The 26506-nt window shown below is 40.8% G+C and overlaps 1 protein-coding gene across 1 annotated transcript; it reads right to left on the bottom strand.

Annotated features, from left to right (window-relative positions):
* Positions 1-4669: 4669 nt before the first annotated feature.
* On the bottom strand, positions 4670-8109 carry LOC147605925 (pentatricopeptide repeat-containing protein At2g33680-like). Its single transcript, XM_086792761.1, has one exon. The coding sequence runs from the start codon at positions 8038-8040 to the stop codon at positions 4993-4995; it is 3048 nt and encodes a 1015-aa protein (XP_086648887.1). The 5' UTR covers positions 8041-8109; the 3' UTR covers positions 4670-4992.
* Between the last annotated feature and the right edge of the window lie 18397 nt (positions 8110-26506).

Here is a 26506-nt window from a genome sequence, read left to right on the forward strand (position 1 = left end):
CCCGTGATTAGGTGGTCTTCGCTTTCATTGGTACAGTCAAAGATAAGCACCATTTGACTCCACTCGATATTGACCGATGGGTCAAACCTTACAAGCGAAGGAGCTTCTTGAGAGTTTGATTCGTTGAAAAGAGGGTTATTTCGCACCAATCTACCTGATTGTAGGTGCATGGAAATATGGAACTGCTGTGCTGAACCCCTCTCTGGAAAAAGGTTTATTTTTTGTGTTTTTTTTGGGAATGAAACGGTCGTACGCTTTGGAACGAACTTTGGAACGAGCGTATGCTTTCAAAATGTGAAACGAACGGGCATATGCTTCTCAAGGAGAGAAGGAACAGATGTTCACTTAGGAGAAGAAGGGAACGGGCACTCCAATTGGGTCCAGAGTGGAACGGGCGTGGTGGTGTAGATACCACAAATGTTTACTTCCAAAAGCAGAATGGAACGAGCATTCCAAGTTAAGTCCAGAGTGGAACGGGCATTCACTTCTTCAAGGTGAGAAGCGAGCGGGCGTTCACTTCTTGAAGGCAAAAAGGAACGGACGTTTGCTTTCAAAAAAAGAAAGGAACGGGTGTTCGCTTTCGGGATTATGAGACAGAGGTTTTGGCACGATCTTAGCACTTTCAATAGAGCTCAGGAACGGGCGTTCGATTCTCAATGAGAAGGGAATGGGTGTGGCACGATCTCGAAACGACCGCAGCACTTCAAGAACGACGGTGACACTATTAGCTCTCGAAATTTTTTAAGATTTTTCTGGGAATTTATAAGTGCAGGTCTAACTGCCCTCCATAATATTCTCTGACAGTATAGTTACACCTCCTAGATTGAATGCAATTTATGCCGCAATTTAATGTAATTATTTCTATTTTAATGCATTTGTCACATTTAGAAAGAAAATCTTGCTAGATTTGGTCAATTGCATGGAACAAGGGTTGCACATGTGCCACGGCCGTGGCTTGATAAGTAAACGGGTGTTCACTTCTCAGAACAGCCAAGCAAAGTACAGTTTCACCTGGTTTTTTCTTAATCGCCTACTGATTCACGTATTTCCCAGTGTTTTTTTGTGTTTTTGTTTCAATAGGGATCTAGAGCTAATCTCTAACTATCTATTGGTACCTATAATGCGTGATTAAAACTAACAAATTGAGATTAATTTTTAGATTAAGCTAGAATGAAAATTCAGAGAAAATTAAGGTTTTGCATGAATGTAAAGGGCAAATGTGACAGCACTCACTTGCTTCTCCTGCTCTCTCGGTGAAGACTTGAACGCTCCAATGCTCAATTAACCTCTAATGCTCCGGGTAATCACCATTAAAAACAAAACAAAACAAGATTAAACAACCAACCAGTGGATTTGTATTCCAACCGAGCTAATCAAAGGCATTAGCAAACAAATGAATAGAGTGGAGGATCGTAAGCCAAAAGCATTCCCTAAAAGCGGTGCCAAAGATCTTAAGAATAACATACTACCTTGCACACAAGAGGGAAAGAAGAGAAGAAAGATGCGTGCAAGAGTCGAGTCCGGAGAGTTGCACTTGGCCAACCCTAAGAGGGTTAACTCCTCGATGTGAAGCCGCAAGGGGCTCACTCCATCTCTTCTTGTGTCACCCAAGAAGAGATCCAAACGCTAGGTAGAGAGAAAAAAGGAGAGATCTATAGAGAGCTTAACCTCTACTTTATACAACTAGCATGCAAAAGGGACATGGTAGATAGCAAAGAGAAGATAGAGAAGAGGAGAAAGGAGAGCACTACCATCCCAACATGCAAGCAAGCAAGAACACAAGCTAACATGCAACCACATACTCACATACTCACATACACCAATGATCCAATATGCAAGCAAGCAAGAACACAAGCTAACATGCAACCACAAGCTCAAAGGAGAAAGAGAGAGAGAAGGCAAACTCAAGTGAGACAAATGGGATTATCCCTTTTCATATTCCATAAAATGGTTTATATACATGAGCTCATAATTATAATGCCCGGCCACCCAATTACAATTAGGGGCCCAAAACTAGTCTTTCTAGTTTCTCTATCTCTATTTACATCTATTTCTCATCATGACCGGCGTTACACAAGCCATAAGCTCGGTCATCCCATGTCTCTTTTACAATCAGTGTTTTGTACAGTCACAAAAAGATAAATTACAAAGGTGTAGCTACGCATAAGATAATGTTAACCAGAGTGGTTAACACATTATACACATCATCTAGCATGGTGTGAGTTACCACTTGTTACACTCCAATGAGCATGGCACATCAATTGCATTAACCATTTGTTTTTTTGTCTAGCATAGTCCACTTGTTTCACTTTGACCACAATACAGTTGTGAAGCATGACACTACTTGGTTGTTACATCTCAATAGCATACACCCATCAAGCATGGTCTCAACCTATGCCAATACCACTGTAATCAATATTTAATGTGGAGTCACCCCCATGATACCAATTCACTAGGATGGCACACTAGCGTCCGAGCATTCCCGTACAACTAAAGGGTGAACATTATGTAACATTCATCCTGCTTGGATAAGCAACTAACCTCAGATGAGTGTTTTCTTATTGTTGCGAGCAAAAGAGATCAATTGTCGTATACTACAGAAAATCAAGTATCTATTGTAATTATAACAAAAAACATTGTATCAAAGACTTCTATGTGTAATAAATTCTAGTATCCCATACCACCAAAAATTATCCCACACAGATCCAAAGATAAGAATGCATTGGAATCCTTCACACATGATTAATCTCGTGTCCCATACCACAAGACTAATACATAGTGAAAAATTCATAAAGTATAGTTCAAGATGAAGGAGCCAGTTCCTTCAAGAAGTTATACTTTTGATGCATAAAAAATCTCCTTGAAATTTACCAAAAAGTGTTAAATAATCAAATAAAATAAATATATTACCTCAAGAGTTAGAGTAGTCGTCGTGGCATTCTTCTTCATCATCATCATTGATCATATTGAGTCTAAGTGAAATAAACTTTGACTTCCGCGCGGACAATTTGATGTGATATGTCCAATCTCGTTACACCTATAATACTTCTTTGAATCATGTTTATTAGCTTTTTGTGACTTATCTATCTTAGTGACAATACTTGTGTTATGGTTATTAAGAGATGTATCAATTGATTTCGAAGAGGGTTTTAAGCTTTAAAAATATTGATGTCAAGGTTTGGTGTTGCATTGGTTTCTTAGAAAAACCATTTTTCTTTTCACAATTTAAGGCTAATGAAATAGCTAAGCTAAGAGAATACGGTTAAAACATATTTACCTTTGATCGAATTGTAGGTTTCAAACCTACTATGAACTTTCTTCTTTGATCCTTGGTGTGCAAACCTTCTCGATTACCTGCATTTGAAATAAAGTTTGCCAAAACCTATCCACATAAGCCGATATATTATCTTTGTCAAAAAGTCTGAATATAGACCATCGTTGTCGAGCTTTAACTTTATATTTTGAAGGTAAGAAATCTTTCTTGATGATGAGTTTCTAAAATCTCTTTCAAGATTTTGGTTTGTGCTCTAGTTGTAATGACATTCCACCTTAATGTTGTATTATCCACCAAGTGATTAGTAGCACATTTGATTTTGTCTTTCTCAGAGAATTTCTCCCCTCTGAAAAATAATCATCTAATTGACTCAGCCAAGCAAGTATGGGGCGAGCGTCCTTACCACATCAAAATTCTTAGTAAAAGCTTTGCGGCTAATCTTCTTTTCTTTTGTAGACTCTTGAGTTGTGAGAGTAGCTTGTACAGTTCTGTGAATTTGATCACCATCAAAATTTGAAGATGTAGCACTGATATGTCTATGCCTCTTTTTGCAGAATAACCTGTCTTCTAAATCCATTCTCGTGACTTCTTCTCAACAAGAATCTGATTTTGAAGTGACTGAAGTTATTCTTAAATGGTTGGGGATAGAGGATAGGTTGCCATTATAGAAGAATGAAGCAAAATAATATGAAAGTGCAGAAATAAAATAAAAAAAGTAACAAACTTATCTGAGTCCCATATATTCGAAAGAAGCCTTGTTGACGCACTCGAAGTTGATGGCATCCAATGAAGAATAATAATCCAATAACGCCTTGATGTCGACAATAATTTCAAATAATAACTCGTTAAAGAAGTCGTAAAAAGAGTTGAAAATTTATCAAAGAAGTTAACTAGGATAATAATTTTTGCTGAAGTTTTCTTTGATGCTCTTGGATGTCTAAAAATCTATTGCAAAAGGCTCTCTCAATTTTTTGTAAGAAGAGGTGAAATCTTTTTCTGAAATTTTTCTGTGAATATTTTTCAATCTGAATTTGTTTTTATTTATGAAATTTGAGCTCTTTCTCTTTGAATCCCCTTTTTGAAACCTTTTAAAGATAGAATTTTAAAGCTTTTATAAGCTTTTATACCATAAAGCTTACTATAAAGCTTATAATTATAAGCTTTCTAAGCAAATGTTATTAAGCTTTAAAAAACGAAATGAGGCTTTCATAGTAAGAACCCACCGGCTGCGCACAGTAGAGAAGAAGGGAATTTAACGATTCTGCCCACTGTTGGCCACTGATCTGAGAGAAGCTAGAATTAGTCGTGGACGTGGAGAAGAGAAGCGAATATTTAGCTAGCTCTCTCTCTCTCTCTCTCTCTCTCTCTCTCTCTATAAAGTCTATAATATTAATCTTTTAAATTTAACAAGGCTTAATATTTATATAAAAAAAATCAACGTTTTTTCTCACTCCGAACACTTACCAGCGCTGCGCAACTGGGAAAAAGCGAGGACATTGGGAGCACTCGCAAAACGTGACAGGCCTTTTTCATTGTGACTGACTTTCTTTCCTGATCATCAAGGTTCTGTGAGATCACTATCTCAAGGCTCAACCACATGCAAGTTTCCCGCTCACATTAGTTTTTCTGTGACTATCCTAAGCAGTCCAAATGCTAGAGCCATTGTGCTGAGTGACTGCACACAAGAACCATGCTTCTACTTCGTCTGCATCATGTTACTAGCAGTTCATAAGAGTGCTTTCTTGCCAATGCTTGTAATCTCCAATGTTAAGTGTGTGTACTTCCTCATTCTCAACCCAGCTCTGATCAGGCTTCTTCCCTGAATTTTCTATGTAGCTCAAGTTTTTCACCTCATTTGCACACTCCTGCAGGCCAGCATCAGTATAGATGTTTGACATCAGAACATATGGGGCAGTGTCTGTGGGGTGTAGTTTTACTGCATGATCAAATGCATGTTTTCCCAACTCCACATTGCCATGTGTACGACAAGCACCCAGTATGCACAACCAAATGGATAGATTTGCTTGCATCGGCATTCTGCATATGATGTTTTCAACCCCCTTTAAGTCTCCTGCCCGGCCAAAGAGATCTATTACAATGGCATAGTGTTTCAAGTCTGGAGTCACCCCGTAGTCTCTGCTTAAAGATTTGAAGTACTCCACACCTTTGTCAACAAGGCCAGCATGACTGTAAGCAGTGAGAAGTGAAAGGAATGTGATCTCATCGGGCTTCTTACCTGCCAGTTGCATTTTCTCAAACATATGCACACTTGCTACACAGTTGCCTTCATGTGCATGGCCTGCAATGCATGCATTCCATGACACAACAGGATGCTGGGGCAGTCCATCAAAGACCACCAGGGCATCTATAATGCTCGCACAACTTCGATATGCATATATGAGAGTGTTAGCCATTACAGGACTCAGATCACAACCAGTGGAGACAATACTGAAATGCAGCTGTCCACATATCTCCAGGCAACCTGTTCCACCACACGCTTGCAGTACACAGACAAGAGTAATATCAGTCACAGTAATATTAAGCTTTTGCATATTTCTGTACAACTCTAAGACCTTGTCTCCTTGGTCCTGTTCAACGTATGCTGAAAGCATTGCATTCCATGGCACAACATTGTAGAGCGGCATCTCATTGAACACAATCTTTGCTGCTTCTACTATCCCACATTTACCGTACATACTCATAAGGGTGCAACCAACACAGACATCTGAAGTCAAACCCTTCTGCTTAAGAAGGGCATGCAATGACTGACCGATTTCCAGAGGTGCCTCTGGAACAAAAGCTTCTTCCTCCTCTGCTAGGATGCCGCATGCTTGAAGCACAAGCACAAACGTAAGCTTGTTTGGACTCTCACTTTCCTCCTGCATCTGTGTGTACAACTGTAAGGCCTTGTTACCTGCACTGTGATCAACATATGCTGAGAGCATTGCATTCCATGACACAATGTTGCGCTCTGGCAACCCAGAAAATGCATGCTCGGCTTCTGCAATGCTTCCACACTTTCCATACATGCTGACAAGGGTGTTACCGACAAAAATGTGTGAAGCAAAGCCTTTTCTCTGTGCATCAGCATGTAGTGCTCGGCCAATCTCCAAAGACACTACTTTATTTGATTCCCCTTTAGCAAAAACTGCTGCTCCTTTCTCTGCAAGGGTGCCACATGCTCGGAGCGCAATCACAAATGTAAGGAGGTTTGGATGATCGCATTCCTCCTGCAACTGTCTGTACAACTTCAAAGCCTTGTCCCCTTGGCCCTGCTCAACATACACTGAGATCATCGCATTCCATGACACAACCTCACATTTGGATGACCCACCAAATACAATCTCTGCTTTAACAAGACTCCCACACCTACCATACATACTCACAAGGGTATTATGAACAAAAGGGTTTGAAACAAAACCCTTTCTCCAGGCGGCATCTGCATGCAATGCCTGACCAATCTTCAGAGACACCACTTTAGTTGATTGTGCCTCCACTTCAAGCGCTTCTTCCTTCTCTGCAAGAACACCACATGCTTGAAGAGCAATCACAATAGTCTGCTGGTTTGGACTCTCGCCTTCCTCTTGCATATGCCTGTACAACTGTAAAGCTTTTCTGCCTTCACCCTGCTCCACGTATGCAGAGAGCATTGCATTCCATGTCACGACAGTGTGGTGGGACAACCTGTTGAAAACATTCTCTGCTTCAATGATGATCCCACACTTTCCATACATGCTCTCAAGTGTGCTACCAATATAGACATCAGAAGCAAAGCCCTTCCTCCAGGCATTGGCATGTAACGCTTGGCCAATTTCAATGAAAACCATACGATTAGCTTCATCCTTCTTTGCAAGACTGCCACATGCTTGAAGAGCACTCACAAATGTTATCAGGTCAGGGCTAAACCTTTCCTCTAGCAACTGCCTGTACAGCTGCATAGCCTTGTCTTCATGGCCATGCTCCACATAGGCAGACAGCATTGCATTCCATGACACAACATTGTGCTCAGCCAGCTCTTTAAACACGTTCTCCGCTTCTAAAATGCTTCCACATTTTCCATACATACGCACGAGGGTGTTCCCAACAAAAGAGATTGAAGTGCAGCCCTTCTTCCTAGCAAGGGCATGTAAATGTATGCCCTTTTCGAGGTCGGGTATGGTACCACAAGCTTTGAAAAGGGCAACATAGGTGTAGTGGTCGGGTTCCAGACCATCGGCTTGCATGAGGGAGTATGCTGTAAGGGCATCCTGACCTCTGTTAAGCTCAGCATAACCAGATATCAAGGCTGTCCAGGAGTGGACAGTGCGGTGGGATAAGCTTTGAAGTAATTGACCGGCATCGTGAAGGGCACCGCATTTGGCAAGGGCAATGACCAGGTAATTGCCAAGGAGACCTGTAAGGCTTGGTTGTCTGTGAAGGGCAAGATGGGAATGGAGACGCCTGGTCTGGGGGAGGGCCTTCGCTCTGTGGCATGCCTTGAGCAGACACACATACACTCTATCGGAGGGCATACCCATGCCCATGTGAGACAGGACAATATCTAGCGCCATGTCTAGCTCTCCTCGATTGCACAGTGCCTCTATTTGGTAGGCATCATCGATCCCCTCCATCATCCCCTTCATCATCGATGTGGGTGGCTTTTCCTGCTCAGGCATTTCCTTGAAGCTGCATACCTCCGAAAGCTGGCTGTGACGAGTCCGCATGACACGAAGTATGGTAACACATGCAGTAGTAGTAGTAGTCGCAGGCGAGGCCGCAATCAACATCTAGCGGCCTCTCTGCAACCATCTCTACAAGTCTACAGCTAAACAGGCCACGCATTTGAAGTCCATCGTTAATGTGTGTAGACCAAGGTATTTATACCTTTAAATTTTAATTTTGAAGGTGCAATTACATTGTACCCTGTTTTTTCGGACTCATGTGCACACGTGTGTAAAGTTCGACGGTGCGTGTGCCAGTTTGACTTAGGGTCTTTACAGACCGGAGGCTTCCCCGCCCGCCAGCCTTCTTCTACAAGGGCAATGTGCCATGCGACAAAAAGACATTGCGCCCGCCTTTTTCATGGGGTGGACAATGCTGGGCAGCCAAGATCCCCTTCCCAAGGCCGTGGGTGGGCTCTTTTCCCTTTGCAGTCTTTAATGAAAAGGTAGATGGTGGGACTTAAACCCCACAACTCGTAGCCATCCATTCTAGCCGATGGGCTATGGTGGACACATTTGGTGTGTAAAGCTCTCATGCCCGCCAAAAGCAAAAAAGTTTAGCTTGGCGTGGGCGTACGCTTTGGTCTGTAAAGGCCCTTAGAGTACTTACATGACCGTTAATGTGTGCAGATGCATGTGCACACGTGTGTAAAGTTTGACGGTGCGTGTGCCAATTTGACTTAGAGTACTTACACATCAGGGTGTGTGCCAATTTGACTGGGGCACTCACGCATAAGGGAATATTCAGAAACCTGTGTTTTGTGACAAGCATTAGAATTTAGGAGATCTCCCTGACCCATGAGGAATGGACAGGGACAGTCAGCTTTTTACTCTCAAAAAAGCAATTGCCCTACCATCTTGGAACAATGCTTCTCTAATGGCTCCAATGACATAATCACTAAAATCTTCTTTGACCATGGAAAGCTTACTTGGATCCACGATTTTCAACATAGGAGCTTTAGTAGCTTCATGTTTCAACTCATTTTGCAACATCTATCCGACTCCATCCATTCCATAGGCTTGTGCATGTTGTGCTTGCCTTTCTCCACCCCTTTCGAAAAAAGAGACAATGCAATCTTTGCATAATTCTAAAGAAATGTCTAGAAGAAGTTCACAAATCTCAAAAAGTATTTGACTTGGGTGGTGACGATCCTTGATATTGGCCAACACTTTCCTTATCTTCCCATAATTAATGTGAGCATGAAAGATCCCTGCCCCTTTTGGCACATCGAATTCAGGGGTGCTAGCAACGGAAGTAGCAACTTCATGCGCATGGTAGAGACTCCCACTTGAGGCCTCGCCCATGGATGTGCGGATAAGAGACTAATCCCTCAATTCTCCCAAAACCAAACTCAAAAAAAAAACTTTCCTCGCCAGAAAGCATAGGCGATTCCTCCAGGAGAATTTTATTCTAACGTAGTCAAGAGCCTTAATTTACCCTTTTTCATTCCGACTCAACCCGCAGGTCACATGACCGGAACAAGGGAGGAACTTGCACTTGGATCATAGAGACCAACGCTTTTTCCCCCGTCAAAAGACACAGCTGATGATTCTTTTCCATAGAACAAGGATTATTCGTAATTTACTTTAACTATCATAACTTAAACAAAATTGAATATTATTTTAGGAATCCATCAGTCCAGCCTAACCCCATCTAGTCCTATGGGTTAGCAACCACTGTATAGATAGGATCCATTATGAAAATTTGGCTATGTTTTGTATTGATAGGTGTTCTTCACTTTGACTTTTTGTCTAGCTCTCCTCGATTGCACAGTGCCTCTATTTGGTAGGCATCATCGATCCCCTCCATCATCCCCTTCATCATCGATGTGGGTGGCTTTCCCTGCTCAGGCATTTCCTTGAAGCTGCATACCTCCGAAAGCTGGCTGTGATGAGTCCGCATGACACGAAGTATGGTAACACATGTAATAGTAGTAGTCGCACGCGAGGCCGCAATCAACATCTCTACAACCATCTCTACAAGTCTACAGCTAAACAGGCCACGCATTTGAAGTCCATCGTTAATGTGTGTAGACCAAGGTATTTATACCTTTAAATTTTAATTTTGAAGGTGCAATTACATTGTACCCTGTTTTTTCGCACACTGGTGTAGACGCATGTGCACACGTGTGTAAAGTTCAACGGTGCGTGTGCCAGTTTGACTTAGGGTCTTTATTACAGACCGGAGGCTTCCCGTCCGCCAGCCTTCTTCTACAGGGGCAATGTGCCATGCGACAAAAAGACATTGCGCCCACCTTTTTCGTGGGGTGGACAACGCTAGAGGCAGCCAAGATCCCCTGCCCAAGGCCGTCGGCCGGCAGAGCGGGCTCTTTTCCCTTTGCAGCCTTTAATGAAAAGGTAGATGGTGGGACTTGAACCCAACACCTCACAACATGTAACCATCCATTCTAACCGATGGGCTATGACGAACACATTTGGTGTGTAAAGCTCTCATGCTTGCCAAAAGCAAAAAAGTTTAGCTTGGCAGGCGTATGCTTTGGTCTGTAAAGGCCCTTAGGGTACTTACAGGACCGTTAATGTGTGCAAATGCATGTGCACACGTGTGTAAAGTTTGACGGTGCGTGTGCCAATTTGACTTAGAGTACTTACACATCAGGGTGTGTGCCAATTTGACTTAGGTACTCACACATAAGGGAATATTCACAGAAACCCGTGTTTTTGACAAGCATTAGAATTAAGGAGATCTCCTTGACCCATGAGGAATGGACAGGGATAGTTAGCTTTTTACTCTCCAAAAAGTAATTGCCCTACCATCTTGGAACAATGCTTCTCTAATGGCTCCAATGACATAATCACTAAAATCTTCTTTGACCATGAAAAGCTTACTTGGATCCACGATTTTCAGCATAGGAGCTTTAGTAGCTTCATGTTTCAACTCATTTTGCAACATCTATCCGACTCCATCCATTCCATAGGCTTGTGCGTGTTGTACTTGCCTTTCTCGACCCCTTTCGAAAGATTCAAAAGAGAGAATGCAATCTTTGCATAATTCTAAAGAAATGTCTAGAAGAAGTTCACAAATCTCAAAAAGTATTTGACTTGGGTGGTGACGATCCTTGATATTGGCCAACACTTTCCTTATCTTCCCATAATTAATGTGAGCATGAAAGATCCCTGCCCCCTTTTGGCACATCGAATTCAGGGGGGCTAGCAACAGAAGTAGCAACTTCATGCGCATGGCAGAGACTCCCACTTGAGGCCTCGCCCACAGATGTCCGGACAAGAGACTAATCCCTCGGTTCTCCCAAAACCAAACTCGAAAAAAAAACTTCCACCTCTACTAACATGAAAGAGATAGTACAACTGGGTTACCACTAACCATGACTAACTGTGGTTAGGTCAACACCGACTTATTTAATGTCCCACACATTCTTCATCCATGGCAGCACACCAATTCTCATCTGCCAACTGCATCATCAAACTTCGTAGGTTCTTTGAAACCTGCATATTCTTCATCCATGGCAGCACACCAATTCTCATCTGCAACTGCATCATCAAACTTCGTAGGTTCTTTGAAACCTGTTACCCTAGTCATGTAAGCATAATGACGGGCTGAATATCCACTATACATCAACCTGTCAACTGGTTTTCTGACTCTTTCAGACCTTCTTAACTGCGGATCACTCTGAGCTTGCCTCTCATGAGGCGGCACATACCTGCTATGCCTTACACCAGGCGTCACAACTGAAGGTATTCATATCCTGCTATAAGCGGACTAGTCACATCATCAAACATCTTTTCCTTTCCTTTATCCAATCTCCCCCTCACTGACATATCCGTGTTAGTGGATGTAGGAGTACGATTACGCAGTCGTCCTGTCCAAGGACTAACTGTAGATGAAGCATCACCTGTAGGACCACTTATAGAAGTACTCGCTGAAGAAGAATTTTCAGCATTAGTAGTGCTGGCTGATCCATCTACATAACATTTGTAAGCCTTCCTGTCTTGTGCATAACCCAGAAAAACACTCTTGATAGCTTTTGGATCCAATTTCTTCCTCTTTTCATCAGGAACATGCACGTAAGCAATATAGTCAAACACCTTAAGATGCCGAATGTCAGGCTTGTGCCCATACAGCTTCTCATAGAGAGTTACATCATGAATCCCGGTTGTAGGAGTTCTATTCAGCACATAAACAGCAGTAACCACTGCTTCAGCCCAATAAGCATTTGGCAAACTCTTTTCATTAAGCATTGCCCTTGCCGATTCCATAAGCACACGATTTTTCCTCTCTACTGGTGTATAACTGCAAGTAAGCCATCTTTTTATACCATATTTGGCAAGATACCTGTCAAACTCTCTGGATACATATTCTCCGCCTCCATCTGATCTTAAACATGAGATATAATAGCCCAGTTCATTTTCAACATGCTTTTTGAAGTCTTTAAAAGCATCAAACACCTCATCTTTGTGTTTCATAATGTATAGCCATGTGTATCTGCTGAAATCATCAATGAAAGAGACATAATATCGAGCACCACCGAAAGAAGCATTATGAGACGGACCCCATACATCTGAGTGTACTAACTGCAATGGACGAGAACTATTCTTGACATGTCTCATAAAAGGAAACCTTGCTTGTTTCGCGAACTGACAAGCAGAGCATACATGTCCAAGATCATTGTATTTGAACTTAGGTAACCCAAGTACAACCTCTTTTTGCTACATAGATTTCAGCTTCTGAACATTTACATGGCCAATACGTTTATGCCAAATTTCAACATCCCGTACAACTCCATCATCATGGGCAAACATGGCTGCCTTCAATTCCGGAATAGATGCATCCAACGTAAACATTCTGCCATCCCTTCTGCCTTTAGCAATCAATTTGCAGCCATTATCATATTCCTCGATAAAGCATCCATCCTTATTGAATCTGACTTGCAGATTCTGCTCTCTGCCATCTGTCCAATCGACAAAAGATTTTTAGTGATCGATGGTACATGAAGCACATCATGTAGACTCTTTTTCTTGCCGTCAAGCATAAGCAATGGGACCACACCTGTATGCTGAATATCATCCTGGGTATCATCCCCAGTGCAGACATATCCATGAGAACCTACAACCAACTCATCAAACCATTCTCCGTGGGGTGTCATATGATTAGAGGCCCCTGAATCTATGTACCATTTCTCATCTCTGCCTTGCTTAGGCAAATTGTTTGTTGATACATGCTGCATAGCAAACAACCTGTCTCCCTGATCATCCTGAGCACCACTGGAAGATGCATAATTTCCATGTTGTCTGCCTTTTGCTTTCATGTCTGCTTGCTTCTTATGACAATCTTTGGCAATATGTCCATATCTGCCACAATAATGACAGTCTTTGTCCCTGTTAGACTGCTCATTTGACTGCCAGGATCCACCACCTCTACCTCTAGGTTATCTCTCCCTGCCTCTAAAGCCGCTAGATCCTTGCTGGCCCTGCATATTCGAGCTATTCCATGCATTCTACTGCTGCATATTCGAGCTATTCCATGCATTCTGCTGCTGCTGTCCATAGGTATTTCGAGTGTCTCCTCGACCTCGAAAAGAACCATGGCCTCTGCCACACCTCTGCCACGTTGGCTAGAGTAGAGAGCAGTGTCTCTACCTTGAGACAAACTAGAACCTGTGTTAAGACCAAGCTTTACTTCTTCATGCAGCAATAATGCAAGCAGTTCATCCCAATCAGGCGGTTCTGCTCTTACGAAATAGAAGTATCAAATGCCTTGTACTCCTTGCCAAGCCCATTCAATGTCACTGCAATCATATCATCCTCTAAAACACTAGACCCAATAGTTGCCAGCTGGTCGGCTATGGTCTTTATCTCCGTCGTGTAATCTTGAATGCTCTTGCCATTTCTGGACATATTATTAAATTGCTGCTTAAGCTGTATCTTCCTTGCATGCGTGACATTACCATAATTTTTCATGAGTGTATCCCAAGCATCTTTTGGGGAACGACAACTGGTAATCTGCATAGCCATTGAATCAAAAATGCACAAAGAGAACGAATGTAGTACTTTGCTAGCTCTTTCCGACCACAGTCGGTGAGCTCTTCGCTGATCTTGTGTTGGATTCCGTTTAGGTAATTCGGGTTCAGCTTCAGTCCCCATGCATAAATCCCAGTATCCTCTGCCAATCAAAAAAATCTGCATCCTGAACTTCCATAGTGCGAAGTTCTTGTTATCAAGCTTATCACCGACAATTTGGGTGATGTTATCAGTGCCCTATTGTGGCAGACAGTTTTTAATTAATGCCTTACTGACCAATTTCAGCCTTCAACTTTTATGATAGTTTTCTACAACAAAATCCTTGCTGAAATCACAGTATTTCAGCCCACAAACATGTCAGATACATCCACAATCAAGTGGCACAGCATGTAGGTACATCAACCAGTTCATAGAGCATGTAGTTGCTGCATACCCTGTGTACATTCAATCTTACTGACAGTAGAGAAACATACAGTCTGCAATCAGCAAGTAAATGACCAGCAGCCTTTTCTCAGTCAAAACTGAGATATTTATGTGTCAAACATGCCCCAAAACATCCTAGACATTTGCCACTATATGCGGGAGTCCATAGATAACCTTTCGGCACACTGTAGTACATGTACAGCAAGTACAAATGCCAAATATCTTCCCGGCTGATAACAGTCAGCCAATACGCAGCCAAAACAAGGGCAATCCAAGCTCAAAAGCTTCCCGAATCATAGCATACATATGCCAACACATGTAGAGACCAAGACATGATCATACCGACATTCATACATGCCCTATCTTTAAGAACCAATGTCATATAACTCTTGTACTGTTCATGTATAGCAAATAATCATGTTAATGCAGTTGATTTTTAGCTCTCCAAAAGTCAGCATTCAATGCTCTTTTCAGTTCATACAACATCCAACATACACTGTGCCCATAATCAAGGTCCATAGATACTATCCAATGTCATAGATTACTTCAAGAAGTAATAGATGCTTGCTGTCCACAGTAGTTCAGGACAGATTTCCAGCCTGTTAAAACCTTCCAAAGCTGAGCATTTGACACTCCAGAACCATGCTCAAATGCATGAGAATAAGGGCATATACATTGTTAGGATGAAAGCCACCAGTGCCTTGGAACCACCTGCTGTTTACTGCAGGTGGTTCCAGTGCCCTGGAACCACCTGCTGTTTACTGCAGTAAGCACAGGTCTGTGCTAAATATCTCAAAATCTGTGAAGAATTTGAAAAACCTTTCTTCTGAAAAGTTGTAGACCACGTCGAAATGGTCAGGAATTGAGGGCCGTTTCTCCAAAATCCATTTTTGTAGCAAGATATGGCTTTTGCAAAAAAACGGGGCTGTAAGCACAGTCTCCTTTGATGACGTTTTTTCAGATCTGATGTCTTTGATGTCAAATGGACACTCACAGGTGCTTAATGAAGCCTTATGAAGCTCCCAAACAAGCCACAGCAAGCTCTTGCACAAGCACGAAGCATAAACCCTGATGCATACCTTGTCAGAAACAATGGCAGCCTTTCTTCTTCAGCAGAGACTCTTATCTTCAAGCTCCAGAGTGCCCATTCATGTTGGCTCTGATACCATGTTGAAAGATAAGAGAGACAGAGTGGAGCCAAAGAGTGAGCACTCAGCTCATCTCATTCATCTTCATTATTCAACCTCTACTAACATGAAAGAGATAGTACAACTAGGTTACCACTAACCATGACTAACTGTGGTTAGGTCAACACCGACTTATTTAATGTCCCACACATGACTACAACTGGACATAGCTGTAGGTGATGTCGGTCACACACACATACATATGAGCAGTTAAGCTTGAAGTCTCAACACAGGTCACATGACCGGAACAAGGGAGGAACTTGCACTTGGATCATAGAGACCAACGCTTTTTTCCCCGTCACAAAAGACACAGCCGCGATGATTCTTTTTCATAGAACAAGGATTATCCGTAATTTACTTTAACTATCGTAACTTAAACAGAATTGAATATTATTTTAAGAATCCATCAGTCCAGCCTAACCCCATCTAGTCCCATGGGTTAGCAACCATTGTATTGATAGGATCCATTATGAAAATTTGGCTACGTTTTGTCGCGGGTACCAGGGAAAAGAGTTCCCAAGCCCCCTAGCCGGATTCATGCAAAATACATTTCAAACATACCACTTATGCACCCAATATGAAATTGCCTTTCATAGATCCGGCTATCTTTAAAGCAAACTTTTAATGAAACCATAGTATCACTGATCATAATCCTCCAAAATATTTAGCTTGAAGTCCAATTTTCAAGCATTCCTTCATCGGTGTCAAAATGCTTCCCCAGCATTCTTGACATAAAACGGTATAGATAGCAAATAAAGACTTAAGTTTTTAATAGGCTTAGACATTGAGGGTCCAAATTTGCTAAAAATTTGATTGTAGATGTAGATAAGGTTATTTTTAGAGAGAGCGTGAGTAAATTATGCCAAATCAGAGAGAGAATGTGTCATAATATGACCTAGTTGTACATAGAGTAAATTAATATTGTATTTAAAGTAAGAAATTAAAAAATTAGGGTTTTCCAATTAGAAGGAATCGAATTGAGACCCAACTTCTAGATAGAGAGTATACATCTAGAGAGAGAATAGCTTATGTGTAGATTGTGCGCATCAATACTTGCATAAGAATTGATTATGAGAAGGATTAAGATTAAGATAATGCTAAGCATAAAGAAGAGGAAAATTAGATATTTGGAAAGAAAATTGATATAAAATCTAGAGAGAGAGTAGGAAAATTGGAGGAATTTTTATGTTTTTTGGTACCATAATGACTAGGAAAAATTGAGATCTTATGCTCTTTAGAATAAATGATTCATTTATAGACTAGTTGAGTTAGTTGCTAATAATTCTTAAGGTCATCACATAACCATTATGTACCTTTGAGACCAAGTAGGGTTGTAGAAGTATAACGTTATAAATTTAGCTGATTACTTAGGACTAAAGGTATGCCTATGAAAGATAACTTGAGGATATCGAGTTGCTAGATTGCATTGGTTAAAACCATATTGAGCAAATAAGAACCCTAGAGAATTGGATAAATTATGTGATGGATGTTGAGAATAATTGGACTTCTTACCTAAGGTCAAGATTAAGGGTCTAATTCTTGGGAAATGAATTTGAGATTTGAATTTAGTGGAAGTTCAAAAGTAGAAGGGATTACCATGCTAGAGATATTATGTGATGCATTGCTATTTTCACATGTCTTATCATTGTCTTATAATTATTTTCTAAAATGATTGTATTATTTAGATTTTTTTCTAAAATGAATGTATTATTTTCTTGTAATTATTTTCTAAAATGATTGTATTATTTGGATTGACTTGTGGTACGGGGTGAGCCTCACACTAGAGAATGTGGAGCCTATGGAGGTACCACATGGGTTGTTATTCCATGTGAGTCACACGCGTGGGTGGCTCATGTGATAGTGGTCTCGATTGGGACCTTGACCCCTCATGGTGAAATGTAGGTGAGCTTGCGGTATTCTAGGGGAAGGACATGATAAGCAGTCTCTATAGAAAAGGCAGGTAGTGTCAAGGGAGAAATCTATTTTGGTAGGTGAATCTAGCCATAAGCAAGGGAGTGGTACAATTTCTAGCCAACCCTTTACTCCTGACCGACCTCAGAGATGATAGGCTATTGGGGAACCTAGGGCATATGGGGAAGATATGATCATGGTGGTGGGATATTGGTGGTAGCCAAGGGAATCAAATCCATTGTAGGCTAATGGTGGTTTACCAAGGGGGTTGACGAGATGAGATGGTAGGCCAACCATAATCACTAAGGGATTGAAAGAGGAACAATTTATATTAACATTTTATGTAATAGGAATATGTCTTTATGGTTTTTATGTGGATTGTGTTTCTTAATTCTTAATATTGGATATTGTGATTATGTGTGTGTGAGTAATGTCGGGCCTTTTGGCCACTCAACACTGGGACTCTTCTCTTAACTTGAACCCAATATGCCATGGGAAACATGCAATGTAGTAGTGAGGCAACTCTCACTTACCTCTATCTCATTTGCTTGAATAGGGGACTCCTTGTGGTAGCTACATCAATGCAATGTAGTAGTGAGGCAACTCTCACTTACCTCTATCTCATTTGCTTGAATAGGGGACTCCTTGTGGTAGCTACGTCAATGGAAGCATGCCAAAGTAGCTTAACAAAGCCCCCACCACCATGTCTCAAGTGTAGCCACTGCTCTCTTTCAATCCTTTCCTCACACACACAATCACACAAGCATTCAAGGCAAGAGATAGGCAAGGTTTGAGAGAAGAATAGAGCACTATCTTCACTTGAGAGCATACAAGAATGAGGATTTAGAGTTACAATTTGACCTTTATACTTGTCTCATAGTGTTTACACTTGGCCGGCCAATGTTAAAAATGAGGTCCTAGAGCATCCACGTCTACCTACACTAGTGCAAACACCTTGTCCTAGCTAGTAACTCTAAGCTTATTATCTCATGGCACGCCTTTCATATACAAGCAACAATGATTGCACATGTAAAATAATCCATCAAAGAGAAATATGAATTCTCTAGTGCCTAGGCCAATGAATGTCGACATATGTGGTGGCCGACCGTGGTGTCATAGAAGTCTTCGATAGCACTTAACAGGCCCCCCTTCCTGATGCAGATTCTGTCCTCAAAAGATGTGGTTGAAGAAGATTTAAGGTTATAGGATGAAAGCAGTGTAATGCTTGGGATGATCTACATGGCAACAATAATAACAAGTAATATGTATTTGAAGAAACATCAGAAGTTAACAAGGAAATAGAAGAACAACCAGTCAAGAAATCAAGTGCAAGATGTTGAAATATACAAGTGAATAGGGTGTGTACGGGAACAAGCCCTTGGTTAGAGGCTGTAAAAGAGAATCTATAAATGTGAGAGAACGTGTGAAAAGGTGAGAAGAATCTACTGGGAGAGAATAAAGGGTAGCATGAGGAGATTTAGGAGGTGTGGAGATATTCTGGGAGAGGTGGAGAGAATCAAGCAAAAGAGGTGGAGTGAATCAAGGAGAAATCAATGGGATTAGATACTTGGATGGAAACTCTATAAATTGAGGCATTGGCCTAATGAGAATTTGCTAGTTCTTGATTATCCATGCCTACATTAAGCTATTAGTTAATTTCTCACTAATCACGTCTTAATTATCATCTAATCTCTTTGTTAATGATGTTGATTCTAGCATTTGATCCACCATAGCTCCTCACATTGCTGTAATTTTAACATGGTATCAGAGCCTAGTCTAGAATCCATCAATTTATGAGCCCATTATCTTGCTAATCACCTGGCTAATTAGGATTAATAGAAAATTAATATTTTCACCTCTTTTTTTAACTAACCTCTGCACCCCTAGCCAGTGGAGGGGCTTGATCTCCCTCCAGGAGCAACATTAGGGCAAGCCCTTCTAGGCAAAGCTAGCTAATTCATTGATGCTCCAGCCAAGCGAATCAGCACAGCAAGACCACAGCTCACGATTTTTGCTGATTTGCAAGCGCCTTTTTTTCTGAGAAAAATTGACATATCTTCTTCTCGAGTTGCAATGGGTCTAATTCCTCTTAGCCCAGGGGTTTTCAAGCATGTTCTACAAGATGGTGAAGTCACAATTTGATTTGATCAAGTCTACAGTGAGATCCAAGCTCTTCATCAAATCTGCAGGTGACTTTGGTAAAACAGAGATTAAGCATTCAATGTTTGGTCAAATCTTGTGTTTCTTGGCTTAATCCTCTACTAGACTAATTTCTATTGATGGCCTTGAAAGCATTTGAGCTCATTTGAACTCTAAGGCCTCAGACCTGGGCTCCCCGCATACTCTGTTTTCTGCACACAAAACAGAGGATTAGTTTTCTAATCAGTGATTAATCAGTACTAATCATTGTATTTTGGTGCAATTGAGGGTTCAAATTAACCATTAGGTATCTGATATAGATCCCTATAACTTCAGATTGCAATTCGGAGATGGTTTGATACTCCAACCATTCCGTACAAATTGGTTACCCTTGATTTAATATGTAATTTCTGGTGATTTTATGCTGATAAATCTGTTGTAATCATCTCTTAAACACCAGATTGAGTTGTAAAAGAGTAGACACTACCCTTGAATCTTGAAATTGGATCGAGGTAAGACCCCCTTCACATCATCATGAGTACAGCACAAGAGATAGCCAACACATGGTAGACAAAAACCATGTATCTGCTCAAAAATCTGTGGGGGCTAGTTGAGGGAAGAGATGAATGCCCAGAGGTGAAAGGGAAAAATGAGTGGAAGAGCAGGAATGAAAAAGCATTGGCACTTATTGCACTCAGTTTAAATGATGAAATCATTCATCACATCACAGGGATACAATGGGCAAAAGATGCATGGGATGAAAAAGCATTGGGACTTATTACACTCAGTTTAAATGATGAAATCATTCATCACATCACAGGGATGCATGGGATGAACACAATAAATTATTTGGCACACAAGCTAAAAATTCAAAGATAAATCTGTTAATGCAATTCTACAAATTGGATATTAAGGAAAGTGAACCTTTAATCACACACTTGAACAGATATAAAAGCATTAAGCAATAACTGGCAGCTATTGGCAAAAAGGTTAGCAAAAAGGTAGAAGATGATGAGGCACTAGCAGTGCTTTTGAAGAGTGTGGACAAAGGTGAATATGAAAACATTGTAGCAACACTAAAGAATGTACCTGAATTGAAGCTACACGAGATAGAAGGAGCTCTACTAGAGCAAGAAAGTAGAGGCAAAGAGAAGAAATGGCTCGACTCAACAACAGCAGGAGAAGAAAAACACATGGCAAGAGACTGCTACAGCAAACCCAGTGGAGAAGGAACGACATCGGCAAACTTCATGGAGGCTCCTAAGGAAGAGGAGTCGGATCATCTTTTCTGAGAGAGAGAGAGAGAGAGAGAGAGAGAAACCCCACAACCCAATGTAACCTACCCCAACAGAGTAAAACCACCTCTGAGCCACCGATGATGTAGGCCATGTGGTAGATGTATGTGTGAGCACTTTAGTCAAGGTCACGGGCACTTATAGTAGCCTTGGACACATAGAGAGAGAGAGTGTGTCAAGGACTATGAGTTTAGGGACTTGAGGCACTGGTCGCGGACTATCAAGTAAGAGGGAAACTTGGTATAGGGTCCAGGTGTGCTAGAAGTATTCACTTGAGGGGAGGTGTTGAAATATACAAGTGAATAGGGTGTGTGCGGGAACAAGCCCTTGGTTAGAGGCTATAAAAGAGCATTTGTAAATGTGAGAGAACCTATTAAAAGGTGAGAATCTACTGGGAGAGAATAAAGGGTAGCATGAGGAGATTTAGGAGGTGTGGAGATATTCTGGGAGAGGTGGAGAGAATCAAGAAAAAGAGGTGGAGTGAATCAAGGAGAAATCAGTGGGATTAGATGCTTGGATGTAAACTCTATAAATTGAGGCATTGGCCTAATGAGATTTTACTGGTTCTTGATTATCCATGCCTACATTAAGCTATTAGTTATATGCTCACTAATCACGTCTTAATTATCATCTAATATCTTTTTTAATGATGTTGATTCTAGCATTTGATCCACCATAGCTCATCACATTAACACAAGATTGGTTAAGCTTCCCAAAAATGCTACAAAGATGATGATTATTATAGATCTAACTTAGAAATAGGTGCGAGTCTACGATTCATGAACTGAGTTCAAAAAATATGCCTATGGCTATGACCATAGTCTCAAACACAATGACACACATACAAACCATATAAAGCCATATGTTAGCTCTGGCAGTAAAACTGCATGTGATTAGACGATTACTTACATAACAAAAGTGTGTTTTTTTTTGCTTCTTTTGTGAAATAAAGAGTGATAAACTGCCACACCATGGAGACCAAAGCAATGGCCCAATGAACCCACCAAGGATATTAAGAACCGCTAAGAGCCTCCAATGACGATGGTTTATTAGTGAAGTAAAGACACAAGGTTCCACCCTATGAGAAATCAAGGCATCGGTCTTATGGTACCATTGCTAGTTTTCTAAAGACCTACCATGATTCCACATGGCGATGGTGGCTATCTTCTTGGTCATGTTTTTTTGTTTTTTTTTTTGGATTTTTTGTGCTTTTTTATATTGTAACAACCAGATTTTTCACTCACATTACATAGAGAGCTAAAATATAGCTAAAGATGGTCTTTAAAAATGTAAAATGGAGTACTTGGCATACTTTATTTTTTAGATATAGAATTGTAAGACTAGGATAATTTAAAAGAAAAGATCTTAGAATTAATGTTCATTTTTGGAAGCTACTAAGAGAAAAGCAAACCAGTCAAGTGCAATGCAATTATGCTCTTCAAGGGAACAATTTAAGTATAGAATTGCAAAAGAGAGATGCATGAAGAGCCAGTTTCGAATACACCTGTTTAATTTGAAGTTTGTGAAGTCATTGCTTATCCTTTTGCTCTTGATCTTGGTGAAAGACATTGTAGCTACTTGTCAAGAATGAAGATTTTTGTATATGTATCTCTATTGTAGAAGACTTTGTTGTTACATCATGATAAACTTGTAAAAATCCTAAAGGAAATCTCTGCACATGTTGATTAGCCAAGACTATGAAGTACGTGCTTGCTTGTCATTTATTAGTACTCTCTTCTCTTGCTTTTTTTTTGTGTTTTTTTGGGTATTTTTGTGACTATGAAAGAAATAAATAATGTTTAAGCTATGTACAAAGTATTAATGCTATATGTCATGTTGGGTCAATACCAATTTTTATGGTATTAAATTTTCCAACAAATGTCTAGGAGGGTTTGAAGAAAGATGAGACTATCTCCTTGGGTCACCACCTTAAGAGTTTCCTTTACTCACTTTGGTGTAAGCTTGATGAAACCATCCTTTCCAGATGCTATGTTGAGAAGGCTTAGGTGATGGTACACATGTGAGTGTTTAAGAAGTCCTTACATCCAACTGAAGAGGTGGCAATGTGCTTTTATAAGAGTGAATTTCTCTTAGATACTCTTCATGATGTATTGGCATGCCTATTTCCTCTTGAGGGGGTGTTGCATTGAAGAGTTGGAGTTTAGTAGCATGAGTTGATACTTTGATGGGTGAAGAAGCCTCTTGGCAAGGAAGTTTATGGATTTTTGATGTTGAAGCATGGTTTGACTCCCCCCTTCTTAAGCTATGTTGTACCCTCAAAATATTTTTAGGTAGCCAAGTTTGGAGAGGTGGGGAATGTTGTAGACACATCCATAAGTGCCTTGCCCTTGTCTACTCTCAATGAAGCAATTGCTACTAGTGGTGGAGTTGTCAGAGTCTCTGTTTGGATATGTTTCCTCTTACAATCATGATTTCGACACTGGGCACATTGGTCGGTCATGGTCATTGATGAAGAAACCTTTATGTAATTGGGCTGGGGTAAGATGGTAGTTTGCTTTTGCTTGGGGCCCCAAATCCAAGAATTTCCTTTATAAAAGCCTTGTGCTTGTAAAAGCTCCTTTTGGATCCACCGAGGAGTAGTTTGTAGCTTTGATCTACTCCATTTGTTGTTGTTGTTTCTCATACTTCTTGTAAGCTTTGGTTATGGTGGAGAGGATTGGACAAACTATTGGAACTTCTCAGGAAGTATGCTCCCTAGTAAATTCCTATGTAGACTCTATAGCATGTTTTGATTTTTGTTTATGAGATCTTTGATTATTCTTTTTTGGAGTAGTCGATGGAGAAGTTGAGGTTGTAGAATCTTCCATTGACAATGGTGTAGAGGGGTTTGAGCGACAAGCTTTGAATTCATTTGATGGCAAAGCTCCCTCCTTATGATCATCCTTCAGAGCTAGCAACTTTACTGAAGGTTGCATAAAGACCAAAGGTTTGCATTTAGGATGTTCTACCAAGCATGATTGGCCCTTTGAAATTACCTTTAGGTAAGACTAGGAAGTCATCAACAAGGTGCTCATTATCACAATAGGTGTCAATTTTTAACAAACCAAGCACTTTTGTATTTTTCTTCTTACTACCCCTCACTCTAGCTTCACTTGGTTCAAGCTTGGGTTTTCCTAGTTGGCACCAAGTAGCAAAGGAGATCAAGTTGTGCATGGCTTCCCCATCAATTAAAGCACTAAGTAACACTTTCCCAGTTCAATGCATTTTCTTTTTGTTGGTTCTAGAGCTATTGCAGCTGAAACCACAGGTGCTTTAACACATGTGGAAGCTTTTGGAATAATCTCACCCATGTGATTTGAGTGCCAAGATGTGGCAACATTGTAGTATTTTTTTTGTGGTCATGGCCATGGTTTCACTAGCTAGAGGAACATATGGGTCACTAGCTAGGATTTCCTTTGGAGCTCTATTCATGCTTGTGTTAGATGGTTCTTGGAACTTTGCTTGCTTTTGTGGAGTAGTTGAGGGCATTGTCGAAAATCCCAAGGATGTCATGCTAGATGCAATTTGAGAATTGGCTAATGGATTGTCCCCTTGCTTAAAGGCTTGAGCAACTAAAGGTGCATCTGCTCATGTGGTCATCTGGCTGTTGCATTCTTTGTTTGCATGGTTTTGTTTTCCATATTGGGATTGGCCTTAAATCTATTCTCCCTCCTTGGCTCTTGGTTTTAGACCACCTAGCCTCACCTTCTTAGGCTTCTTTTAAATTGCACCTACCACGCAGGAGCATTTACGTGGGGCTTGTCGGCTACTAGGTGATTACCAAAGATTTAGAGTGACAACAAAAATATTACGAATTGAGTGTTTATGCACTTGTCCACAACGTCAAGAGCGTAAGTCTTTTGGTAGCAGAAAGACACTTGGCTATGAGGAATTTTGGCTTGCGTTAGGTCACCCAATGCCAAATTCATTGCCCACATCTTGATTGATTATGGAATAAATTCATGCAAGTCAAGGATTTTGAGAGCTTGTTTGAATTCTAACCTTAGGATGGTCAAAGTCTTTGTTAGTCAATGAACATAAAGATGATTGAGATGAGGAAAGAAACAATGGCTAGGACATTTCCTTGGGAAAATCAAGGCCAGATCTAACAAAGTGAGCATCGACGATTTACTTAGACATTTCTTGGCCGATGACATGGTCACTTAGGAATGACTGATATATCATCTTGAACGATTGTGTTTCCCTTGGGCAAAGCCCTATGCATTGTTTCAATCTTCCATGTGAAGCTAATTATGTTTGGTAAATTTATGGCTTGTCATTCAGTATATGTATACTGTTGATGTATGCATCTAGAGATCTCAATCTCAAAGGAGACTCAAGATGGATTGTGCAAGAAATGTGTTTCCCACCTTATCCTTGCTTGGGGTCAAAAATTTCAAATGGTCAATTGAAATTGAAGGAAAGCGTGTACTTGACCTTACCCTATTTAATCCAAAATGACTTAGTCATTGGAATAAGTGCCATCTATTTTTTCAAAAATCTTTAAGGATATGTGGAGCTTAACGTGTGCATCAGAGTGCAACACATCATGCGGGACAAGCTGACAGCTAAGCAGTATGTTCGTCTAGTGTAGATGGAGTTATTGTGACTTGTCAATGCCACATCTATGTGCCAGAGTTCAGACTTTGTGTGTTCCACTATTCATTTTTACACAGTAGCACACAGGGTGAGATAAGCCTTTAATGGTTGTAGCCTGTAGAGAAAGTGGGCCTGAGAGTTGGAGAGGTTGAGAGTCAAAGTCAGACTTAGTGTGTGTAAGGCAAGGGTGTGGGACCACAGAGAGAGAGAGAGAGAGAGAGAGAGAGAGAGAGAGAGAGAGCCTCAGGACATTGTCCAATGTACAACGAATCAAGTGTACCATATGATGGTGGAAGATAAGAGCTGGATCACTGAGAAGGCTTATAGGGTATGTAACATCAGGAAAAGTAGGGCCGGGTGGAAGGAAGTAATCTTATAGGGCTGGTGGACTAAGATTCCATATCAAGGGAAGGTGTTCCTATGGCGCATGTGCTAGTTGGAGGCCTACCATTGGGGGACCATTACGAAAGTGATGGATTGCTTCTGGTAATTATGTGTTTTATACTACATGCTTGGAAACATGCCCGCATATTTTCATTTCATGTCTGGTGGCAAAGAAGGTGTGGGATTTCCTTTCTCACATATGGATTCCCTTGACAAATAGGCTCGTAAAGGTTACAGACTAGATTTTTGGCAAGATTGTGATTGGATAACCCATAACATTCAGTTTCTTTCATTTTTCAAGTGGACAAGTTTGTGGCATATCTTGTTAACTGGGAATGCCTTCATATTTGATGCAAAAGTGGGTATTACAGCTCGCATAGGTCGTATAAAAGGGCTACTATTGTGGCTAGTCTCTTCCTTGTGGTCAGCTCATTTGGTGGAGAACAACATGACTGTATATTGGATGAGGGTACTCCAAGCTACACTTGTGGTTCGGAGTAATTAGTGAGGGAAAGCTAGTACATCACACGTGGTAGCTATGTGGCCATTTGTAAAGTAAATTTGGTAATATACCTTCTATTAAGAGAGAGAGAGAGAGAG

This window comes from Cibotium barometz, chromosome 58 (genome assembly GCF_041138505.1).
Source record: "Cibotium barometz isolate CiBa-2024 chromosome 58, ASM4113850v1, whole genome shotgun sequence".
Classification (NCBI taxonomy): Eukaryota; Viridiplantae; Streptophyta; class Polypodiopsida; order Cyatheales; family Cibotiaceae; genus Cibotium; species Cibotium barometz.